The sequence below is a fragment of the Equus przewalskii genome, chromosome 21, assembly GCF_037783145.1.
Source record: "Equus przewalskii isolate Varuska chromosome 21, EquPr2, whole genome shotgun sequence".
Lineage (NCBI taxonomy): Eukaryota > Metazoa > Chordata > Mammalia > Perissodactyla > Equidae > Equus > Equus przewalskii.
The window spans coordinates 22,372,938-22,397,840 of NC_091851.1; the positions used below are offsets into that span (position 1 = coordinate 22,372,938).

General features: G+C 38.7%; 1 protein-coding gene and 1 pseudogene across 1 annotated transcript; one reads left to right on the forward strand and one right to left on the reverse strand.

The window, feature by feature from the left end:
• Positions 1–3,051: 3,051 nt before the first annotated feature.
• Positions 3,052–7,931, reverse strand: DEFB116 (defensin beta 116). The gene is made up of 2 exons (XM_070587995.1): positions 7,775–7,931; positions 3,052–3,373 (listed from the first exon to the last, which is right to left on the reverse strand). The coding sequence occupies exons 1-2, from the start codon at positions 7,839–7,841 to the stop codon at positions 3,168–3,170; spliced, it is 273 nt and encodes a 90-aa protein (XP_070444096.1). The 5' UTR covers positions 7,842–7,931; the 3' UTR covers positions 3,052–3,167.
• Positions 7,932–19,277: 11,346 nt separating this feature from the next.
• Positions 19,278–23,056, forward strand: LOC139078043 (E3 ubiquitin-protein ligase RNF14 pseudogene; annotated as a pseudogene).
• The last annotated feature ends 1,847 nt before the right edge of the window (positions 23,057–24,903 follow it).

Consider the following 24,903-nt stretch of genomic DNA (forward strand, 5'->3'; position numbering starts at 1 on the left):
CAGGGCTGTCTCGAGAATTTAGAATTTTGATCTCTTTTAGTAAGCCTCTTTTTTCCACGAATATCATGACTACTTTCTGACCAAAATTGGAGATTTCCAAATCTCTCTCTTAGATATTTTGGAACATCCTGCACTCAGAATAAAGCAGAAAAAAACCCACTAGTTTGGAGGTAATCTCTGGTCACCAATTCCGATTATACTAAGTGATACTATTGTCATTTAAAATTAGCTAAACAAGACGGGAATTTCTCCTTGATCATTTGACTGAGGACCTCACAGAATGGAGTCTAAACAACAACAGACTTGATTTTTCTCAGGTATAGGCAGTAAGGGTTAACAGACTGGCAAAAACTACAGTCAAACACAGTTTATAGTCCCTACCTGAAAGACAAAGCATTTCTGAGCTCAAGGATGGAGTCGTGGACTCTCCAGGCCACAGAAGGGAATATGAAGGAGGATCTGAAAGTCAGGCCATGTGTGAATTGAGTCCACATCCTGTACTCCACCTCCACTCTTCTTAGGATCTTACACACTATGCCAAATTGTGGCACAAGCATGACCAGACTCAACTATTTAAAATAAGTGTATACCATTTATTAGAACTGTTTTTCAGGAAGGAAGGAAGAGAATGTCCATCAGCCAGAAACGGGGAATCGCTTCATCCTTGCTGCTTAACACATCAAAATTACAGGCTTTCTTTTATAACTTAATTTACCTAAAAATCCCTATAAGATTTGTGTTGATGAGCAGTGGAGAAAGTGAAACTCAAGAAGGAAAAATGAGAGAAACTGATGCTATGCTGTGGAGAATGAAGTGGGTCTAATAAAATAGCAAATTTTGATGACATTACTTGATGGGAGTACTATTAACAATCAAAATAAAGATAGACAAATGCACATTGGAAAAAAAAAAAATCACATTAGTTGTTGAGAGGAGCAAAGGGGACTATGACATAGAAGGTCCCTCTAAAGGAGTCAAAATGTACATTCAAGCGAATAAAACATTAATGGTTTCTTAAGTAGTTAAGATTTTTCACTTTAAGAACAGTGAATCCTCTACTTTTGATTATGTAAAGGCTAATTTCATCATTAAATTGAGATCATTTTGAGAGTTGGATGTAAAACACATTTTATTGGTTTGGACGTGGTGACTCAAGATGAATTGGGGAGGTCAAGAATGACTCCCAAGTTTCTGAACTGGGCAACAGAACAAATTGTAGATGTCAGTGACTGAAAAGGGAAGACAAAGGAAAAGCCAGGCAAACAGATTTGGGATTCAGTTTAGGATATTTTGAGTCCTAGATGGCTGAGAAATCCAAGAAGACATAAATACGTAACTCAATATGTGAGTCTGGAACTGAGATGTTGTCTGGGTTGAATATATAAATACAGAACTTTCCCAAGATCACATAGCTTCTGAGCAGTAATGGGGAACAGAGAACAAATCCTCCTGACTCCATATTCATGTTTCCTTCTCTAAGACATGGAGAAACCAGAGAAATGGAAATCTGTGCTTTAAATCCAGAATTCTACAGCCATACAACCATTTTCCATCTACAAGTACTGCTGAAGTAAAAAGTCTAGAAATATTATATTCCAATTACAATGCTGAACCCAGGACCAACAATTTCTTTCAGATACTAAAATTTGTGTCTGACCATGCTACTTATGCCACAAAGTTTCTGCGCCCTTCCTTTAAACCTGGCTTCTTCCAAGCCCCTATCTATCCCCTGTCTGACAAACATATCTGAATGTCAGTGAGTCTCAAAGATACAAACATCGTTAAATTTTCCCGTCAGATTTCTGAGTCCCATAAAAATTAAAATCTAGCTGCATAAATTGGTCATTTAGTGCATGGCCTTTCATCCATTGGTTTGGGCTGGGATTTCATTTGTCTAATAACGAAAAATGCAGGTAATGTGTCTCTAGTGAAAAAGAGAGAAAGACAAAATAGGGAAGGTGACAAAGAAACACCTTGGGGCAGATGGCAGAAGAAGAAACACCCAAAATGACCAAGAAGATCCAGAGACCAGAAGCCAAGGCAAACAAGGGTTTCAAGGAAAGACTGAGAGCAGCGCAGTGAAATGGTAGCTAGAAGGAAAGTAAATGGTAAAACTCAAAGAATGCTCAAGTTTTTCAACAAGGAAGGCATTTGTGAGCAAATCCAGGACCATTTCACTGAAATGATAAGCACAAAAGCCATATTTCTCTTAGGTGAGATGAAATTAGGAATCTGGAACTTAGAGAACTTAGTTGGGAACACTAGTTCTAGAATTTGGGATCCAAAGAGGAGGAGCGATGAGACATTAGCCAAAGAAGAGGAGTATACGTAACACAACAAAAATTCCATTGTATGTCAAATATTAGTTGGAGCTAAGTTTGGAGTGAGAAAGCAATATTCCTCAATACTCAGGAAGGAAAGGATGTTAAAGGTTATCAAGTACAATGTCCAACTTCTGTTCCAAATCCCTCTCTAACACCATAACCACCATCACCTCTGTCCTGCATCCAGAAATGGTCCTCCAGCCTCAAAACTGGAAGAATGCCCAGGGACAAGCCCGTATATTCCACTTTCCAAAAGCTCTACTGCTTAGAAAATTTTGTCCTAATTTATCCAAAAATTCCTACACTCAATTCCATCCATCCATCTGTCTGGTTCTGGTTCTTTCTGAGGACACCACATCGTACAAACAGACCAGCATAGTTCTCTGGACATCAAAGGCAACCCTATTGTCTCTGTCCCGATCCTACAATGTTTACTCGGAGGACTCAGTGATCTCCTCTACATGTTGCCTGGATCATCCAGACTCAATCCAGTTGTCACCTTCCCTCTGCGGCCTCCAGAATGTATCACAACCCTCTTTGTGGTACCAAAGCTGAGCAGAAATGTGATCTCCTCCCTTCCTTGGTACCCTCAACATCTACTGAGCTGCCCTTGCACCCTTATTTGCTTTTTTGGTGAGTGTCCTTTCCTATACTCTGTGGCTCCCCAGCTCCCAGCCTAACCTTCCCCTGTCCGGTGATGACTGGTCATAGATGAAAGACACACACATGAGAGGGAATGTATTTTTATGGAGAAGGTGTTCCAGAATGGGGAGGAATTACTCCAGGAGAGAGTAAGGTTGGTGATATTCAAGTTTCAGGGTAGCTTGAAGTGTTTGTAACTGACTAGTTGGAGGCAGAGTTGTAATCCTCCTTCGCGTGGTTAGAACTGGCTGTTTTTGCAGGAAATTTCAGGCAGCACTTTTGTTCATTTAGGCAGGTAAAGTATTGAATTTCCTGTTTTCTGCAGGTGTTTCTGCACATGCCTTGGTAAAGCTGGCATGGATTCCAAGGCTCTTGGCTCTTGCCATAGTTGGATTTGAACAGGCCACCTGGGAAAAACATAGCCATGTTTAGTTTCTATGCAGCAGTGATAATACAAGTGGGGTGGGGGGGGCATGATTTAAAGATAACAGGACCTAAGAATATTCAAAGCACGGGATCTGGAGTCAAAACCACTTCAGTTCAAATCTGGGCTCTGCCATTATAGCTCTTCATCCTTAAGTAAGTTACTTCAGTCCTCTAGCCTTCCACTGTGTTGTCGTCACAATGGGCATAACAATATAGCCAACTTCTTAGTGTTTTTGTGATGACTAAATTCACACATACAGAATGCTCAGAAAAGTATCTGCCACATACTAAGAAGTAATTAAAGATTAGGCAGTGTTGTTGCTACGAAAGTCTTTTCCTGAGGGTCCAGGACTTCAAGGGCGCCCCTGTGAGCATCTACTGGACATGTTCCCAAATGCCCACAGATGCCTGCTCCTCACACACAGCTCTCATTAGAGACAGCCAGGATCTCCTCTGAAGCAGGACACACGTATTTGCGGCCCTGTATGCCTACATATTTTGAAACATTTAAGCAAACATGTACCACATATGCCTCTCTCTGTACTTCGGCCCCACAGGAACAGATACTGTATACACATGGGCAGCACAAGTACATACATGGGCATACATGGGCATACGTGAGTATGTATGTACACACATGGGCAGCACACTGGCGCACACACAGAGGCCCACACGCACAAGGGATTTTATTCACAGGTCCACAGTCACACATAAATTGAGCGTATACACATGTGCTCACTGTACAAATCTGTACCACACCTTCCACATATGGCTAAATCCTATTTGTGAATATTGATAGCTATGTATCAGTCATCCAGATATGGGCATGTGTATACAGCCTTTTCAGCTGAAAATATCCCAGTGAAAAAGTTCCTGACACTTAGTCAGCATTCTATAAATATTAGTCATCAATAGTATTAGTTACGTATTGGAACTCTTAGAGACAAAGGAGCCATTAGAAAGAAAATAATACTAACAATCACTACCATATGTCCAGCGTCTATCATATACATAAAAGCCTGCTGTTATCTCCACTTTTTAGATGAAGACACTGAGGCTCAAAGAGAGACCTTGCTCTGTTCACATTCCATAGCTTGTCCTTGACCAAGGACAGGATTCAAGAATAGGATTCAATTTCTGATCTACATAATATTAAGTCCATGCTCTTTCCTCTCTGTGTCACACTGCCTCTCTATATGATAGGATTTCTAGGAGAGGCTGGCATCTTCCTGCATGATATCTGCAGGCATAGGGCCTTCTACATCTTTCAATAGATAGTCCAAAATTCATGGCTTAGCATTCAAGGACCTTTCCAACCATCCACCTATCCCCTCATTCTACATCCATTTAGGAGCACTCATTCTATGCCAGGCCATGTACTCAGTGCTAAGCATGCTGGGGTCTCTAATGCCCACTCACATTAATAAAAATTGGACAAAGCAAGCTTGATGTTATTTCCTGCATGGAAAAAAAGAACCTTTGCTAAATTTTTCACAAGAGAAAGCAAAATTTTCCAAGTTTAGGTGAAGTCAGAGAAGGTAACTGGAAAGAAAGGAGAAAAGAAAATGCCTCAGTGGCAGATATCCCATAGCTTTTTGGTGTCGGTGTACATACGAACTGCCCTGGAAATTGGCACTCCAGTACAGAGAAGGTAGTCAATTGCTGCCACATCAGCCAGACTGCTGATGAACCAGAGGAAGGAGGTTAAAAATGGCACCCTTTGTCCATGCTTCTCTATCATGATAATGTGTTTACTACATTAATCCTCATCCTCATCCTGAAACTTGTCTCTCTTTTGGCACCATCCTACTTATAAGAGGAGGAGTCCTGCAGAGGGGTTCCCCAGAGTGACACCCACATTCTTCTGGCTAACATCTGAGCTGGAGGGCTTTCCTTTTCTCCCAAACACACTGGATGGAAACTGGGGCACCCAAGGTCTCTTCTTTGTAGTCACCAGAGGGTGGATAAGAACATAGATACCAAGAATGAGGATCAGGCAAGCTGGTTTTTCCTTACTCTCTCTACATGGAAAGCAGGTCAAGAATCCTGAAGGATTCTGCTAACAGTGGTGAAATAAACAAACAAACAGAAGGCTTGTCAAAGACATTTGTAGAGTTTCTCAGTCCTGTTGCTGTTATAACGCTATGTTTCCCCCTGTCATGACAAACTGTGCCACCCACATTCAAGTTAACGTCACCTTTGATGATCCCTCCACCCTCAAATTGAAGTCAGAGGAGTCCAGCTTTTGAATCGCAGCGTAGCCTCTGACCCTCTGGACCTAGTCTCCCCATGTGAGAAATGGGAATGGAACAGTGCACCAGATCAGGAAATCTCAACTGTGTTTGTGAAGGAGAAGGTTAATATGGTGTGTCATAGTTTATAATGACGCAGGGAATTTTTAAGTATACTCACATCAAGTCTCTAGAGAGTCTGATCCCATAGGTCTTGGGAGAGGCTAGAGCAAGGGTGCTTTGCAAGAGTTTCCCAGAAAATACTGATGGGCTCCTGCTTGAAGTGAGAGCCACAACCCGGCCTGACCTTCTCACAATCACCCATAGACATTGCCCAGCTCATTTTCCCACACATGACTTGTTTTAAGAGTAAATTAAAATATCATAATTTAAAAAAACCATACTCTCTAGATTCTTTCTAACAGCTCCATCCAGAGCAAAAACCAGTGATACATGAGTTCTCTGCCACCTGTGCACCCCAAACATGATTCTTCCCCATCCAACTTCTAAGGTTGTCCCTATCTGTATATATTTACTAGGCATAAGTCATTTACATACTCATTCACTCAATAAATATTTACTAAAACCTACTCTGTGCAAAGCACTCAGCTCAAGACCAGGAATACATAGATTTAAAAAACAGTCTTGGCTTTCAAGCAGTTTCATTTCATATACATATATATATTTGGGGTGATAAAAGGAAAAAATGACTTTGTCCCAGAAAAGGTTGTCCAGAACAGTTCCTGCCCATAAATTTTGCCAGGTGAAAGTATTAAATGATTATGAAGGAAGGAACACCAGGTACAACTTTTGAAGCATAGAGTGCTGTCTTCCTTTTTTGTTGTTCTTTTTGCAAACCCACTTGTGGTTTTGACCACTACTCCAACGTGGCAACTGTGCTTTACTGTACATGAGAAAAGTGTCTCTCGAGTAAAGAGGATGGCAAAGGATGAGAAACAGGGGGTAAGAGAATGCGAAGTAGGAAGAAGCTGGGGAAGGGAAGGAGAAGGGGGAGGAGAAAAGGGAGAGGAGGAGAAAGGGGAGGAGGAGAAAACACTAGACACGGTGACTGAACTCAGTCCCACGAAAGGAGAAACAACCTTGGTTTTCTACAGATCTGAGTTGAAACTACTCCCATGTTTCTCCTGCCAAGGTTTGACAGGAAACACTTAAGGACATTCAAGCTTCCTGATTTCATTTATCCTCACTGCCTACAATTATGGTAATTGTTCTTCCGTGTCCCTGTAAATCACACTCAAGAAAGTTTTTTAAGAATTTGAAAACACTACTGGATATCTTTCATCCAGCATTCATTCTCCCCATTTCAACATCCACAGCTCTGCTCTGATGAATTTGACTGTCTTATCCAAGCTCAATCACCCCTAAACCCAGGCTAAGCCAACCCCTGCCCAGATAAACCGCACATATGCCCTGCTTGAATAAGACACTTAACCTAGCTTGAACCAAACACCTAACTCCATGTCCCAGCTCTATGCTTTCTGGTAACCACCTAAGGCTCAATTATAAAACTTAACACAAACTTAACACTAGCCAAGCCACCCAACCCCAATTCACATCAATCCAAAACAAAGCACAACTATTTCACTCTACTCTAACTCCCAGTTCTACCCAACTCCACCCCCAGCCCCACTCAACAAAGAATACCATTCCCTCTCCAGACTACACCAAAACAATAGTCCAGCCTAAGTCTACAGATAGAATTGCTCAACCCCTCCTCATCCCAGCTCATTTTTCCAATATTACTCTGTCTCTAAGGTCATATATCATCCCCAACACAACTCGCTCTCCAAACTCCAAACTGCCCTTTATCCCTCCTAAAGGAGGACCCAATCTCTCACAGTTAACCCATAAATCGAGCTGCCATCCCAATGACAGCAGTATCTAAAACACTTCATGCTTCAACACTCCACTCCGCAGGGGCAACAACCTCTTAAATTTGTCTTGGCAGAGCAGAACCAAGGGAGATCTTGACATGAGATGGACCTTTGGAGTAACATTCACAACCTATCTGAGATGAGAAAAAGGGTTTAGGTAGTGCCTACTATATGTGAGTAGGAGTCATCTCAGAGATCACCAAGATACCAATACCACATGCAAGACCCCAGAACCTTTGAGAGAGGCCTGAATTACCTGGAGTCTTATGAACCAGCATCAGAAGGATGGAAATGGTCATTAAATAGGACTTCATGACTGACATTTCCCGAGAGAATGGAGGGTTGTGTTGCAGGGGACTGAACAAAGATCACTGAGGCAGAGCAGTGCCCTGCCTTTATTAGTTTTGGAAATGGGCCAGGGTTGTGTGCAGTGAACTAAAAGGGATGAGACATACCTGAGGTCAGCCAGGCAGAAGGCTAACATGTATCACGTATCTCAGTTGGGCACTCTGTGTAAGTGTCAGAGATTTGCCAACAGCACCCATGTCAAGGCAGGCCTTCCTTCCCAGTGAGAAGCAAAGGCAAATTAGAGCCAGTTGGCCTTTTTTGCAAGACAAATTTGAATGAATGAATGACTCAAGCAAGCAAGGAAGCAATGAGAAAACTAATACATAATTACAAGAAATAAAGAATACTTTTTTAAACATTTGTCTTTATCCTCCTGACAGTAGAATGTCCCCCTCTGTCAGTATTACTTACTGTATGTCCAATCCTGTACTAGGCATCATGGACTAAAAAAAAAGAAGATGATGACAACAAAAGAAAAGATGAGGAAGAAAAATGAAGGGAAAGTATAAACGGAGGAAGGGAGGAAAAGAAATGAGACAAAAATAATGGCGGTTCATACTTACCAGCAATCTACCATGTGTCAGTTTCTGTACTAAGTACTACGGTATAGATATTAGCACTTGCAACTCTGTGAAGTTACATAGTATCTTCCACTTCACAGATGAGGATAAGAAAGTTTGAAGAGATGATGTGACTTCCTATGCTACACATCACTGTTCAAGAGAGACTTATGACGGACACTTATCACTGTTCCAGACAATAAATCCAGTCTGAGAAATTCAGTGCTTATCCCTTGAGAAATGGAATGAGAGAATTTTTAGAGGAGGCCACACTGACTTTTTACTCCAGTGAATCACGTGGAAGATGGATGGGTAAGGTCCAGTCTCTTGAATGGAAGTCTAGAAATGTGTGAAAAGGCTCTTTTCAAAAGTCTAGGATAGGATTTCCACATCTTGCCATGACAAGGCAAATGGAACTGGACTAGCCCTCCCGAAGGCAGATGGAATTGTACAAGCCTTCCTATTACAAGCAAATACAGTAGTCCCCTCTTATCCACAGTTTCACTTTCCATGGTTTCAGCTACCTGAAGTCAAACATCAAATGGAAAATTCCAGAAAAAAAAATTCATGAGTTTTAAATATGTTCCAAAAGTAAAAGTGAAATAAAACATTTCCAAGAATACAAAAAATTGAGAAAATTCATTGCTAGTAGATTAATGCTGAAAGAAGCCCAGACTGAAGAGAAATAGCATCAGATGATAATTTGGATAAACTGGAATGAAAAATGAACACAAAGAATGGTAAAAATGTGGGTAAATACAAAAGATATATACACATTCTTATATACAATAAACAAATGTATGTTACAATAAGCTGAAATATATGAACATAAAACAATGAAAGCACAAAGAAGTGGGGAAAATGACACCATAATGGTGCAAAATTTCCATATTTTATAGGAAGCAAGGCAGTATTAACCTGAAGTAGATTGTGATAAGTTAAAGATACATATTGTTACCCCTAGAACAACTACCCCAAAGGAGTCAAAGAAATAAAGTTTAGAAAGTCAATAGATAAACTACAATAGTATACAAAAAAAGTACTTGGTTAACATGAAAGAAGACAGCAAAGAAGGACCAGAGGAATAAAAAAGAAATGGAACAAGTAGAAAACAAAATAGCAAAATGGCTAACCTAAAGCCAACAACATGATTAAAAACATTAAATGTAAATAAATTAAATACATCAGTCAAAAAGCAGAGATCGTCATATTAGATTTAAAATACAAAATCCAGAGCCAACCCTGATGGCCTAGTTGGAGTCTGGCATGCTCCACTTCAGTGGCCCAGGTTCAGTTCCCAGGCACAGAACTAGACCACTCGTCTATCAGTAGCCATGCTGTGGTGGCAGCTCACATAAAAGAACCAGAAGAACTCACAACCATACACAACTATGTGCTGGAGCTTTGGGGTGAGGGGAGGAATAAAAAAGGAGGAAGACTGGCAGTAGATGTTAGCTTAGGGTGAATCTTCCCCTGCAAAACAAAAACAAAGCAAAATCCAACTACAGGTTGCCTACAAGAGATACATTTGTTTTTAACTGAGATATAATTGACATACAACATTGTATTAGTATTAGGTGTACAAAATAATGATTTGATGTGTATATACTGTGAAAGGATTACCACAATAAATTTCGTTAACTTCTATCACCACACATAATTATTTTCTTGTGATGAGAATTTTTAAGATCTACCCTCTTAGCAAGTTTCAAATATACACACTTTTTAATGAGGCATTTTTTAAATTCAAAGACAAGTAGACTGAAAGGAAATAGATAGAAAAGATAGACTCTGCAAACAGTAACATGAAAGAATTAGAGTGGTTGTGTCAGTAAGACAAAATAGACTCTAAGACGAGGAATATTATTACAGACAAAGAGTGACATTTTATAGTGATAAAAGACTCAGAATAGTAATAAATAATGATCATAATGTATATTAAACTAATGGCGGGAATCCAAAACAGATAAAGCCTAAACAAGACTGAAAGGACCAACAACCAAATTAACTTTTAGACTGGAGATTTCAAGACTCCTTTCTCAGTAATGGATAGAACAAGTAGACAGATAGATAACCAGTAAGGATATAAAACCCTTGAACAAAACAATCAACCAAACTGACTTTTACAGAAAATTCTACCCAACAGCAGCAGAATACATATTCCTTGCAAACACACATGGAGCATTCACCAGGATAGACCATATGCTGGGTCTTAAAACAAGTCTCAATAAACATAAAAGGATCTAAATCATTAGACCACAACAGAATGAGATTGTAAATCAATAAAGAAAGAAATCAAGGAAAGCACCAAGTGGAAATTTTAAAATATACAACTGATAACACTTCTGCTTCCACCAACATGGAGCCCCATTTTTCTCTGGTTCTCCCTACAATTAAAAATCCCTGCATATAACAGCAAACACGTGTATAAAGATTCTATAAGGTGGAAAAAGAAAGAACGCCTAGAGACCAAAGGACTTGAGGAACAAAACAGCTGTGAGTTCCTCAGCCTTCCTTATTGCCTCCTGTGTATTCCAGACAGGGTGCTACAGAATTTTCCAACCCAGAACCTCCTGCAGGCACAGACCAAAAAACATCCAAGAAAAGCCTGTACTTGGCCAAAGGACTGCGAACAGGGTGACCTAACAACAGAAAACCATTTGGCAATACCTACTCAATTCCAACCTAACACCAATGGAAAAACCTGCTGTATCTGATATTTCTATTCATGATGCTGACAATATAGTTCACCAGTGGATCAGGTATGAGAAACGCACAGAGAAAGATAAAAGCATATTATGCAACAGTCAGTCCTCATGAGATTTTAGAGGCTTATGGTCTCATAAACATAAAAACAGCCAAGCAGCGACACTCATAGCTATTACGAGAGCTTTTAAATTAGCCGCCAGTCTTAAAGTGAATATCTATACTGACAGTAAATATGTTTGTGGGGCCTGCATGCTACAGACCAAATTTGGAAGAATAGAGGCTTTCTAACATCAGGGAGAACTAAAATATCACGTATAAACTAACTGTCGATTTATTGGAGTCATTGCAATTTCCCAAACAGATTTATGTAATTCATTATAGAACTCACACCGGACAACAAGATAAAATGCCTAAAGGAAATGAGTTTGCACAAAAATGTCTACCAAGACTTGAACTGTGGAAATTGAAGTTCTATTGCTTCTATCCAGGGATGCCTATTACAGTTTCAGAAATACGCATCTGCCCCAAAATTGGAAAGTTGGAAATCAAGGGGAGCTGAGAAGAACACCATAGGAATATGGGGTTCACCCAATGGTATTATTTCTGTACCCCAATTGTATACCCACATGCCTTTGAATGCCTTATAACCAGCAATATCATTCAAACAAAATGAATTACTGAAAATCTTGGAATTATACCACTGCCGTATAAAGACCAAATAATTCAGTAAATAATACACACATGTGCTGTTTCTCAGAAAATTTCTTTACAGGGAACACCTAAGTTACGTCAAGGAAGCCCCCTGAAGCCCAGATTACCTAGGATGTGGTGGCAAATGAACAGTGAAGAGCTTCTGCCATCAGAGGGTAAGAAATACTATTTAGTAATGGTATGCATGTTGTCTGGATGTCCAGTAGTGTTCCCATCGCTACAGCAGGTGCTCAAATGGTGATCAAAGTCTTACTGAACTATATCATCCCAATCTTTGGAATTCCTAAACATCTAGAATCCAATAGAGGGAGTCACTTTGTTTCTATGGTAAATCAGGGGATCTATAAAACCTTACAAATACCAATAATTTATCATACTCTTTATTATCCCCAGTTTTCTGGACAAGTGGAATGAATGAACCCTACTCTAAAGATTCTTTGGCTAAATTATATCAAGCCACTGGCTTACAACAGCTTTACCTTGGTTCTATGAAAATTAAGGTTAACACCTTTTAGCAAGCATATTTCTCCCTTTGAGTTAATGTTTGGAAGCTCTGGGAATTTAGGGGTTAAGCCTAGTTCATTACTTAATACAATGGAAAACACTCAAGATCAGATAGAAAGGGTTTGCTTGTTTCCTTAGGCTCATGACACCATCGTGTGGCCAGATGATGGAAGAATCCCCCTGAGAAAGTGTGTCATCAATACAGATAAGAAGACAACGTCTTTATCAAAGTGTTCTAATGGCAGGGTGGATTGTCATCATGCTGAGGAGGACCCTACAGGTGTTGTTGATAACTCACACTACCACCAAAGTGAACAGGCAACACAGCTGGATACACGCTTCACATGTGAGACCAGCATCTATGCCCGAACGGGTTGTCACTCCCATTAAGGACCTTAATGTTATATTCTCCAGACTCTAACTTACAATAATATGCACAATGAAGAAAAAAAGAATCTCTAATGGACTAAGGGCAAAAGAGACAGGCTCTTGTTACTTTCATTTTAGTTATCCTGACCATTATGATTTTTTTTAATTGAGGTGACATTGGTTTTTAACATTGTGTAAGTTTCACCTGTACAACTTTATAGTTTGACATCTGTATACTCTACAATGTGATCACCAACAAAAGTCTAGTTTCCATCCTTCACCATATGATTGACTTCCTTTATCCATTTCACCCACCCCCTAGTCCCCTTCCCCTCTGGTAACCACCAACTTGTTCTCTATAGTATCTATGAATTTGTTTCTGTTTTGTTTTCTCATTTGTTTTGGGTTTTTTTAATATTTCACATACGAATGAAATTGCATGATATTTGTTTTTCTCCATCTGAATTATTTTGCTTATCATAATATCCTCAAGGTCATCCATGTTGTTGCAAACAGCAGGATTTCATTCTTTTTTATGGCTGAGTAGTATTTCATTGTGTATATACACCACATCTCCTTTATTCATTCATCTGTCGATGGACACTTAGGGTGTTTGCATATCTTGGCTATTGTAAATAGTGCTGCAGTGAACATAGGGGTGCATATATCTTTTTGAATTAGTGTTTTCATTTTCTTTGGATTAATACCTAGAAGTGGAATAGCTGGATCATATGGAAGTTGTATTCTTAACTTTTTGAGGAATCTCCATACTGTGGCTGCACCAATTTACATTCCCACCAGCAGTATATGAGAGTTCCTTTTTCTCCACATCCTGTCCAACACTTGTTATTTCTTGTATTTTTGATAATAGCCTTTCTAACAGATGTGAGATGATATCTCACTGTGGTTTTGATGCATTTCCCTAATAATTATGAAGGCTGAACATCTTTTCATGTTCCTGCTGTCCATCTGTATGTCCTCTTTGGAGAAATGTCTATTCAGATCCTCTGCCTATTTTTTAATCAGATTGCTCATTTTTTTGTTTTGAATTGTATGAGTTCTTTATATATTTTGGATATTAACTCCTTATTGAATGTATGATATGCAAATATCTTTTCCCATTCAATAGGTTGACTTTTTGTTTTCATGATGGTTTTCTTCACTGTGTATAAGCTTTTTTGATGGGGGAGGAGGGAGATTAGCCCTGAGCTAACATCTGCTGCCAATCCTCTTTTTTTGCTGAGGAAGACTGGCCCTGAGCTAACATCCATGCCCATCTCCTCTACATTATATGTGGGATGCCTGCCACAGCATGGCTTGACAAGCGGTGTATAGGTCCACACTTGAGATCCAAACCAGCGGACCCCAGGCTGCCAAAGTGGAACGTGGGAACTTAACTGCCGCACCACACGGCTGGCCCCAGTAGAAGCTTTTTAGTTTGACGTAGTACCATTTGTTTATTTTTGCTTTTGTTTCCCTTGCCTTTGGAGTCAAATCCATAAAAACATTGCTAAGACCAATGCCAAGGAGCTTACCACCTGTTTTATTCTATGTGTTTTATGGTTTCAGGTCTTACACTCAAGTTTTTAATCCATTTTGAGTTAATTTTTGTGTATGGTGTAAGATAGTGGTCTTTTGCACATGGCTGTTCAGTTTTCCCAATACCGTTTATTGAAGAGACTTTTCTTTCTCAATTGTATGTTCTCTGACCATTATAATTTTAATATTTTATTTCGCACCAATTAAACATGTAGCTTACAGTTTTATTCCTCCTTATTTTAAAAATAAGTATCTCAATATCATGGAATTTTGTCCTGAATGTGGGGTAAAGGCTTAAGAAATCCTTTTATTTGTCCACAACACTTCAGACCCACTGATTGGATGGTTTAAATGAAAGGAAATGGAAAATTTCAAATCTTCCCACAGACTGAAGTCAGTATTACCCAAATATTAAACAACACAATCTTATATCACCTCCCATTGTGTTACTGAATATACCAACTGGAAAGAATTGTTAATTCGAAGGAATTGTTAATTCATCAAGCTGAATACAATTATACTCAAATTATATTCCACGAGATTCTAACTGCTCATTATCTTTTATAGCCATTGAGATCTAGTTTAACAAAACTAAAGATGGATACACAGATAAGGAAAAAATATGTGAGCCCAAGTGATGGGAGTGGTTTCTCCAAAATGTCCAAAATATACCTTCCCATAAAAATGAGTTTACTTTGTTTATAATTTAACAATCTTCAGTTTCCATATTTAAGGCCTCTAGGAGAATTCAATGAACTGTATCTCTTAATACTACTGCTTCTAATATGAGTCAATTTTACTTGTATACAATAGACTTTACCATTTTGGAAAATATTTACAAAGGGATCAAGGGCCATGATCGAACTGAAAGAAACATTTTATTGAGTTTGGAAAAATCAGGACCAGCACCAGAATTTCAAACTCTTATGATACAGAAATTCTGACAAAAAACTTAATACCTTGCAACAAATGCAGAAACCTGTAATTAAGAGACAAACAGGATGGAATAATAGTCTAATACAGGATTTAGCAGTAAGAGCAAAGTTGGAGTGAAATTGAGGAAGAATTTGGAATTGGACGGCTTGAAATGAAATCCTGTTGCAACAAAATAAAGCTAAAGAATTGTCACAGGTCCTCAGCTGTATAACTGAACAATGAGCTATTCAACAATTACAGGCTTTACTTACTAGAACTGAATTACAGAATTGTACCTACTTATAAGAACAATTAGGTATTGAGTGTGGTACTATTTATGGAGAGATTAAAAGATAGTGTAAAAAGGTTGAGCATTTCATAGATATGAAAGCTGAAAATTGGTATTTGCAGATTGAAACTACTGAAAAAGGAACCAATATAACTAATTTGACTAAGGATGTAAGTTTTCTTCTATGCTAATATGGAACAAATGTGTTAGATGGGAGCCTGTCATTCAAGGACGCAGGCATACAGACAGGTACTATAACTCAAATGTTACTAGCGATATTGACAGATGTCAGAAAGGGCAGATTGGATATATTTGTCCCCAAGATTTGGAACAAACTGAGCCTACTTCCTTACAATTTAATAGTTCTGTATGTACCCTCCAACGAGCACCTCATAATTGAACTTTAATAATCAGTAATCAATAATCAATGAGTCTTATATTGGAAACATTACTTGGGAAGATATGACTACAGTCATGCATCACTTAACAACAGGGATATGTTCTGAGAAATGCATCGTTAGGCAATTTTGTCACTGTACAAACATCATGGAGTGCACTTACACAAACCTAGATCGTATAGCCTACTACACGTCTAGGCTATCTAGTACTAATCTTATGGGACCACCATCATATACGCGATCCATCATTGACTGAAATGTTGTTATGCGGCACATGACTAGGCAGTGGTTTAACTTGTAAGAATAATGTAACTTGCATAATTGATGGATATTCACAAGATATACCTTGGTCTGTGCAAGTGACATCTCTACACAAAGCTTTAAACTACCAAGCCCCATATGTTGATTATGCATTAGGTATCAGTTGGGTTAAGCTAAAAGGAGAGCTGATGAATAACTCTAGAATTGTAAAGCATTTAGAAAAACAAGCTACTAAAACTAATCAACAATTTGTAAAGCTGTTATATGATAAAGGAGAACTCATGCATAACTAATCAATCTAATCTGCTTTAATTATACATCACTAATATGATATTTTCAAAGCCTATTCACCTAAAACCATATTCTTTCAACCTTTTTAAATCATCTTAATATTAATCACAGCTTTATTAGGCATACTTCTTTGGGCTTGTTGGATATATAGCATATTAGTAACAGCTCACAGGGAAATCAATACCACAACGCGAGTTGTATGGAGAATCTGCTACTACAAAACAGTATCAAAAGGGGGAATGACTGTGGGAAACTGAACATAATCTAAACTTACTGGGACATGCTGAAGGATGTGACTCATCTTATGTGCTACATACACCGTCAGGGGCACCCATAGGGGGTACTGACAGAGAACTATAAAGAGTAGAACACCAAAGCAAACTTGATAAGAAATTATGAAAAACAGAATGTGAGAGTAAATTCAGTGTAACTACTGGTGCAAGTTGGATATCTGCTGTTTACTAAAAGTCAACCACATTTTAGCTTAAGTATTTTTATTATTCCATTTACCCATCTTTTAGACTGTCAATAAAAAGTCGTTCATTATTTTCTTAGTTGTATCATTAGAATTTAAAATATAAAGCTTTAATTTATTCAAGTATTATATAAATTAGTAAGTTTACTACTTCTTGGACAAACTAAGAGCTTTAAAACAATTTAACCCATAAATTCCTTTCCCAAATTATATCTTGCTTTTGTCACATATTTATGGCTTGAGACCATATGATATTAATATTACTGTTTTATGTACCTAACATTCATTCATATTTGCTCACAAGTTTTTCAATAACCTATCTTATCAAAGTATATAAACTACATTCAGTAAGTGGGCAAATCAAAAGTGTACAGCACAGGAATTATCCCAAGGTGAACCCACCTGTATAACCATCACTTAGGTCAAGAAATAGGATATTTTTTGCAACTTAGAAGCCCTGATTTTCTTCCTACCCCATCAATATCCACATACCCCTCACCAAAGTTAATCATGCTCCTAAATTTAATTCTATCACAGAAAAGTTATCCTAATTGGTTCTAACCATTTTTGAACTTTACATAAACAGAATCATGCGTAAGTATGGTTTTGTGTTTGGCTCTTTCACTCACCATTATGTTTGTAAGGTTCGTCTTGTGGTAGGCATCAGATATTTTCTCATTACGAATGCTACTACTATGAATATTCTTGTTCATGTCTTTTTGCACACACGTAGGCATTTCTGTTGGAGAAATTGGTAGGTCACAGATGTGCATGTGATGCCCTTTTGCACCTATAGTCAAATAGTTTCCAAAGTGGTTATACCATTTTAGTGCATCCCCACCGATATTTGATATTGTCAGTCTTTATTAATTTTAGCCATTCCAATGTGTATGTGTAATGGTAGCTCATTGTGGCTTAATTTGCATTTCCTTAATAACCAGTGCAATTGGGAGCTTTTTCTTATGATTATTGGTCATTTGGCTATTCTATTTTGTGATATATCTGTTCAAGACTTTGGCTTTCTTTTCTCTTGTGGTGTGTGTCTGAATTTTTCTTAATGATTTGTAAGAATTCTTTATATAGTCTAGATACAATACCTCTGTTGGTTATATCTTTTAAAAACAGCTTCTACAATTCTATGACTTTTCTTTTCTTTATCGTAATGCTATCTTTTGTTCAACACATGTTCCTAGTTTTAATGAGGCCCAGTTTATCTCTTTTCCGTTATAGTTAGCATATTCTGTGTCCTATTTAAGAAATCTTTACTTTTGCTAAGGTCTTAAACATATTCTCCTATGTTCCTTCCAGAAACTCTACTGTTCTATCATCTTATTAAGATCTACAATCCACATAGAATTGACTTTAGTGGGCGGTGTGAGGGATCGGCCAAGTTTCTTTTTTTTTCTATATGGATATCCAATTAATAAAGCACCTTTTATTGAAAATACTATCCTTTCTCCTTTACTCTGCTGTGCCACTTTTCTCATAAATCAAACAACCATTTCTGACTAGGTCTATTTCTGGACTTTCCATTTTGTTGCCTTAGTTTACTTATCTTTCCCTCAATATCACACTTTTCTAATTACTATGGCTTTGTGATAAATTTTAATATACAGGAATTTAGATCCTACAACTTTGTTCTTCAAGATTATCTTGACTGTTCTTTGCCCATTTATGTCTATAAATTTTTGAATAAGCTTGTCAATTTTTACAAAAAAAAAAGCACGTGGGATTTTGATTGTGATAACACTGAATCCACAGATCAATTTGGAGTACTGACATCATGTAGAAGATATAGGCCTCCATTTGTTTAGCTCTTCTTTAATTCACCTCCATAATATTCTTTATTAGTTTTAAACATAGAAATCTTGTCTTTCTTTGGATTTATTCCTAGCTATTAGATGTTTTTGATTCTACTGTAAATGTGTCTTTTCTTTTACCTTCATTTTCTTTTTTTCTTTTGCAGAATTTTACATGTTTGAGCATCTATTTAAATCATTTTTCTAAAAAAGGAAGAAAATATCCTAAGTAGTCCTAATGACCTTTTTCTGGCTTTATTGAGATATAATTGATGTGTAGCACTGTATAAGTTTGAGACGTACAATGTGCTGATTTGATGCACTTACATGTCGTGAAATGATCACACTGCAGTGTTAGCTAATGCTTCCATCATGCCACACGGTTACCATTTCTTTCTTGTGGTGATAACATCAAAGATCTACTCTCTTAGCAATTTTCAAGTATACGATACAGTATTGCAATAATCACCAAGCTGTACACTAGATCCCCAGAACTTATTTATCTTATAACTGGGAGTTTGTACCCTTTGACAGTCATCTGTCCAACCCTCCTCTCCCCACGCATACCGTAGCCTCAGCCCCTGGCAACCACCACTCTACTCTGTTTCTACTGTATGATCTGACCTGACCTGTTTTTCTGTCTATTTGCTCCTGCAAGCCCTTAGACAACCTGTGGGAAGAACACCATGCCAGCAAGCTCCTGTTTGCCTGGATGCAGCTTCTTAAGGAAAAGATCCTAGCATTCTTGCATATTGTCTCTCCTTTTGAGCTCAAGACGGGCTCTTAGGAAAAAAGGAGAGGACAGTTCAAGCCTCTCCCAACACAGAGCTAGATTTTGGAGGAGCCGCTAGATCTGGTGCAGGCCAAGAGGAGGTTGAGGATGAAAGAGCCATGCCAGATGTGGCATCATTGCTGAGTCTGAGCCAGGAAACCTTAGACTTTGATCAAACTCAGCAGATAAAACGCTTTAATAGTAAATTGTTCCTATGCAATATCTGTTTCTGTGAGAAGCTGGATAGTGAACGCATGTACTTCTTGGAGCGCAAGCATGTGTACTACAAAGCCTGTCTGAAGGACTACTTTGAAATCCAGACCAGAGATGGCCAGGTTCAACGCCTCAACTGCCCAGAACCCAAGTGCCCCTCGGTGGTCGCTCCTGGTCAGGTCAAAGACCTAGTGGAAGCAGAGTTACTTGCCTGTGATGACCACCTTCCTCTCCAGTCCACCTTGGACCTGATGGCAGATGCCCCCACACCCATGCTGCCAACTGCCTGTGATATGGGAGGCTGACCGCAGCGTGGGCATCTACTCCAGCTGCAATTTTGCCTTCTATACATTGCGCAGATTTACCTACCATGAGCAGTCTCCATTTAAGGTAACTGCAGAGAAATTTATTAATTTCTCTTATGAAACGAGTTATGAAATGAGTTCCTACAAGTAGATGAGGCCAATAAAAGACTTTGGGCACAGAGGTATGGTAAGAGGGTATTAATTTCTCTCATGAAATGACTGATGAAATGAGCTCCTACAAGCAGAGGTGGCCAATAAAGACTCTGGGTACAGAGGTATAGTAAGAGGGTAATTCAGAATGCACTTGAAGAGATGGAAAGTAAGGAGTGGCTATAAAAGAACTCAAAGAGCTGCCCATGTTGTGGGACTCCCATAGAGAAGTTAGATGTAACAAGATGGCATGTACTGACTGTATACAATATTTCTGCTAGATTGGGGTCTCTCTCTAGAGCAAACGCTTATAAGCATTTCACTGATCCTGCTTCCCTGTGTTTTACCCGGTTGTTCCATGCTGTGGATATTCACGGAGATATCTGGGAAGATGAGATTGAAGACTAACTCCTACTGCTCAAGATATGGAAGTGGAATGGTTTGCCCTAATCTTTTGTCGAGTACACAAAGTAACTTTGCAGGATATTTTGGATACCATTCATTCACTCTCCCTATGTAGAAGATACGAAAGAACAAGATTTATATTTTCATGTGGTACTATTGATTAAGGCACATTCACACATTTTTCAATGTAACATAATTGAGAAAATTATAAGCCAAAGGCTCAGAATATGAAAAATAGAGAATATTAAATATTACAATGAGCCCAAAGCTCTGAATAATTAAAACTTAATTATTTTTCTTCCTCAAGCTTTAGGAAAGGAAAGGGGTCAAGAGTTAAACTTATAGACCCTTTTATCTCTGATAAGCATCCCTCTGAGACATTCTGTGGGACGCCCCTCAGTACTACTTCTTACAACTTGGGTAGGTAGAAGCCTTATTAAAATTGTACGAAGAACCTGATCTCATTTACTCCATGTCACATTCCTTCCAACCCAAATTTCTGCTAAGTTAGTTCTCTTTAAGGAACCCTCCACTCTATAACCGGATGGCCCAATGTCATTTTGATCTACTGCTTATCAGAAGAGAAATTTATAGATAATTTTTTAAGCGTTTTTAATACCACAAGCACTGTGGGTCACTTAATATTTATAAGTGGGGCATAGTTCACTGGTTTTGAGCCAAGTCTAGAGTTTAATGATACTGGCTCAGAAGAATTTCAGCCGTAATCAACTTTCCTGGGCAGTAGAGCTAGATTCAAAATGACTTGCTTTTGCAATGCTTTGCTCTACGTTCTGTCCCTTTACCCTCGCCCTACTTTCTGTTGGTGAGGACAATTTTAATGTTAACTCTAGCAGCTCATATTTTTATTTCCTCTGCTGGAATAAGAGAAAGTCTAACACATTCCCAAGCTGAACAAGTTGAACTTTCTTTAATTATCTGCTTTTTGAACCTGTCCACACCACTGTAGTTCCAGTCCTGGCTTTCTGAATTCTTTTTAAGGGTCTTCTCTAATGAGCTATGGGGATTTGGCTTCCCCTCCTTTTTTATAACAGTACTGTTTGAGGGGATAATTTTGGCTTGATACCTAGATCCTGTTTCTGGGTTTTGTTGGCTTTTTGAAAAATTGTCTTTCCTTATGGTTTGATGAGTGGCTTGGTAGCAAAATAAGATTTTTTGAAAAAGAGGACAGAGGAATTCAGCTGCAGCTTGAACATGTTCTTTTCTCCTACCTTGTCACTGAAAATTGAGGAATCATATTTAACCACCGTGTGTGTGTGTGTGTGTGTGTGTGTGTGTGCAAAGAGTTGGCAAGGACTCTTTCTGGGTTATCAATGAGGATACTTAATCTTACAAATAAAAGTAATTTTTAAAAATTGTCTTATTAAAAAAAAAGACAATAGATGTAGGTTTCACTCTATGGGGAACCACCTGGCATCTCTCTTTTCTCCCCCTGCTAGCTGAGAGGAGCTGCAGAGGGAGCAGGACACTGATAGCAGATTTCAGACCTCTCCCTGGTTGAGGCTAGGTGGAGGACACAGTGAGACTGTGACACCAGAGCAGAGAAGTATGGCCAACGTTTGCGACTCATTCCTGGGGTTGACCAGCAGGCCAGCTGCTAAGGAAGGTGCAGGTCAGGGATACTTTGGAGACCTGTCCAACAGTAAATAGAAGTACAGGATCCCTGGCACTGAGGCATTTACTATCCATCCTTGTGTAAAGACAAAGGGAAACATTATTCTCTCCCTTTCTGGTACCTCACTTTTGCTGAAGCAAGCTCACTTTCCCCATTAAAGGAGAACTGCAGAAACTGCAATGAAGAGGTGATACTGCATGTTCACTTTGCATTTGACCCATTTCCTAGTTTGGGCGCTTGACATCTCTGTGCCCCCAGCAGCAGATATAAGGCCAGATATAACCCGAGCGCTAATATAGGTTAGTAAGTAGTTGGAAGTATGGATTGAGGACTTTGCAAGTAGTTGGAAGGAGGACTTTGAACACCAGATTAATGAATTTGGATTTTCAGCATTGCCCATACCAAGTCCCAACACCAGGGGAAGAAGAGCACAGGCTTTGGGAGCATCGGAGTGGAACGTGTACCTTGGTCCTGCTGTTTAACGGTTGCGGGACTTTGGCCACACAGCTGCTTCTCTCAGAGATGCGGTTTCATATGAGATGAGTGAATAATGACATCTACTTTTAAAGGTTTGATGATCAACGATGCAATATTAGTAAAGTTCCTAACACATAAAGATGGTGCAGCAAACAATAATGATAGTTTTTGTTTTCTTACTTTTCTGAAAACCCAACCCGAGGAAAATAATAATACCAATGACCAAGAGTAATTGAGTGCTACCTTTGCAAGAGGAGCTGTGTCTTGAGATATCCTCAAGGGAAAGAGTCTACGTAGACATGCAGATCCATGGGTAACTGGTATAAGTAGTCCTTGCATGTGTATGAATGAAACACATTTGTGCTTCTTCTCTATGTATAATGTGTGCGATACCGGTGAAATGCACATTGCAGTATCTGGGTTACTGTGGATCTGTGGACATATGGGGGCTATGCATGAGTGCCTGTGCAGGTGCCAGCATTGGTACAAGGAGGGCTGGTAGTCAGCTGGCACACGTCAATTTGGCCACATCAGTTGTTAAAATATGAAGATATTTCAGTACAAATTGATGAAAAGAAATTCTCTAACTATTGAGATATCATGTTACAATATGGCTTCACACAGTGGAATCAGCAGAAATTAGTAACAGAGAAGGCACAGATATGGAAGTCGGAGGGCATCCAGCAGTTACTGGGAGTACTGGAGTGGTGAACACAGCAGTATGGGCATGAGTAGCTTTCCCAGCTGCTCCAAGAAGATTCTAGTTTCTGGGAGCAATAGAGGAGAGTGCTGATCGTGCAATATGGGCAATGATGGTATTGTCAGGGGTCTTGTACAGGCTCTGAAGTCCGTGCCCTGTAGCAAGTGAGTGTATCTAGAGACCAGCAGTGCACACACTCAGCTACCAACAGACTACAAGAAAGCACCAAGCTCATTTTAAAAGGGGCCTTTCGAGAAGAGTTGGAGACACTTTCTTATTCTAAACCATGGCTCATTAATTTTGGTAAAAATTAACTTTTCCCAAATTGATGTGTGCCAGCTGACTACCAGCCTTCCCTGTACCAATGCTGGCGCCTGCACAGGCACTCATGCACAGCCCCCATATATCCACAGATCCACAGACTGCAAGAAAGCACCAAGCATCATTTTAAAAGGGGCCTTTTGGGAAGAGTTGGACGCACTTTCTTATTCTAAGCCATGGCTCAAACCAAAGTAACATTTATCCACATGAGCTAGAAGCCACATGAGATAGAAGAGAACATCAACAAGTTATAAAAATTAACAAATGATTTGCAAATTATTAGAATGATTAGATGAGAAGATTGGGCTTCCTATTATGTTACATAGTAACTTGCTGAATATTATATAGTTTATTTAGAGAATAAAAGGGAACATATTTAAAATATTTGATCTATATATTGATTCACATATTAATTCATATTACTGTAATTATTGTTAAATATTTGTAGTATCACACACTTTGGTACAGATCTTGATAATACTTGTGAAACAAAGCAAAGAGGAGAATATACATATATATATATATATACACATATGTATAAATACATGTATATGTATAAAATGTGTGTGTTTGTGGGACAATATTCATAAGGCGAGACTCTATCTTTCCTCTTCTTTCTCAAATTTGACTTAGCCAATCATGAATCTTTACTTTTCCATACAAATCTTAGGGAAAATTTACTGAGTTTGCCCAGAAAAACTAACTGGAATTTGTATTAGGAATGTACTGAATTCACACATTATTTGGGGAGGTGAACGTTTTGTATCATCTTATCCAGGAGCACAAATGTCTTATCTTTTCTGTCCTTTATTAGCCTTTAAAGTTTTCTCCAGAGAAGTCATATATATATATGATCAAAACAAAGTCTAGAGACATTACAGATTTTGCTGCTAATGAAAATTACATCTTATTTTACATTGTCTTTTCCACTTGATCACGGTAGCAGGGAGAAATGCTATTGATCTTATATCCAGCAAACCTATTGGACTCTCTTTTGAATTCTATTAGTTTACCCTTTGATTGATTCTATCAGTTTTTCCAGGTAAATGAATGTATCATCTGCAAGTAATGACAATGATATCTCCACCTTTTCAGTCCTTGCTCTCATTTCTTATTTTTCCTAATAGCGTGGGCCAGGCCCTCCACTGTTACAATAAAGATTTGCAATATTGGTGGGAATCCTTGTTTTCCTTCCAATTTTAAAGGGAATGTAGCTAAAATTCCTTGAATAAATAAACATT

Bases quoted from the DNA above. Each gene is read 5' to 3' on its own strand.
- DEFB116 (XM_070587995.1), bottom strand. From the start codon at position 7,841: ATGTCAGTCATGAAGTCCTATTTAATGACCATTTCCATCCTTCTGATG. The intron at 3,374-7,774 runs GTAATTCAGGCC...TGTTTTTCCCAG, and splicing joins GCTGGTTCATAAGACTCCAG to GTGGCCTGTTCAAATCCAAC.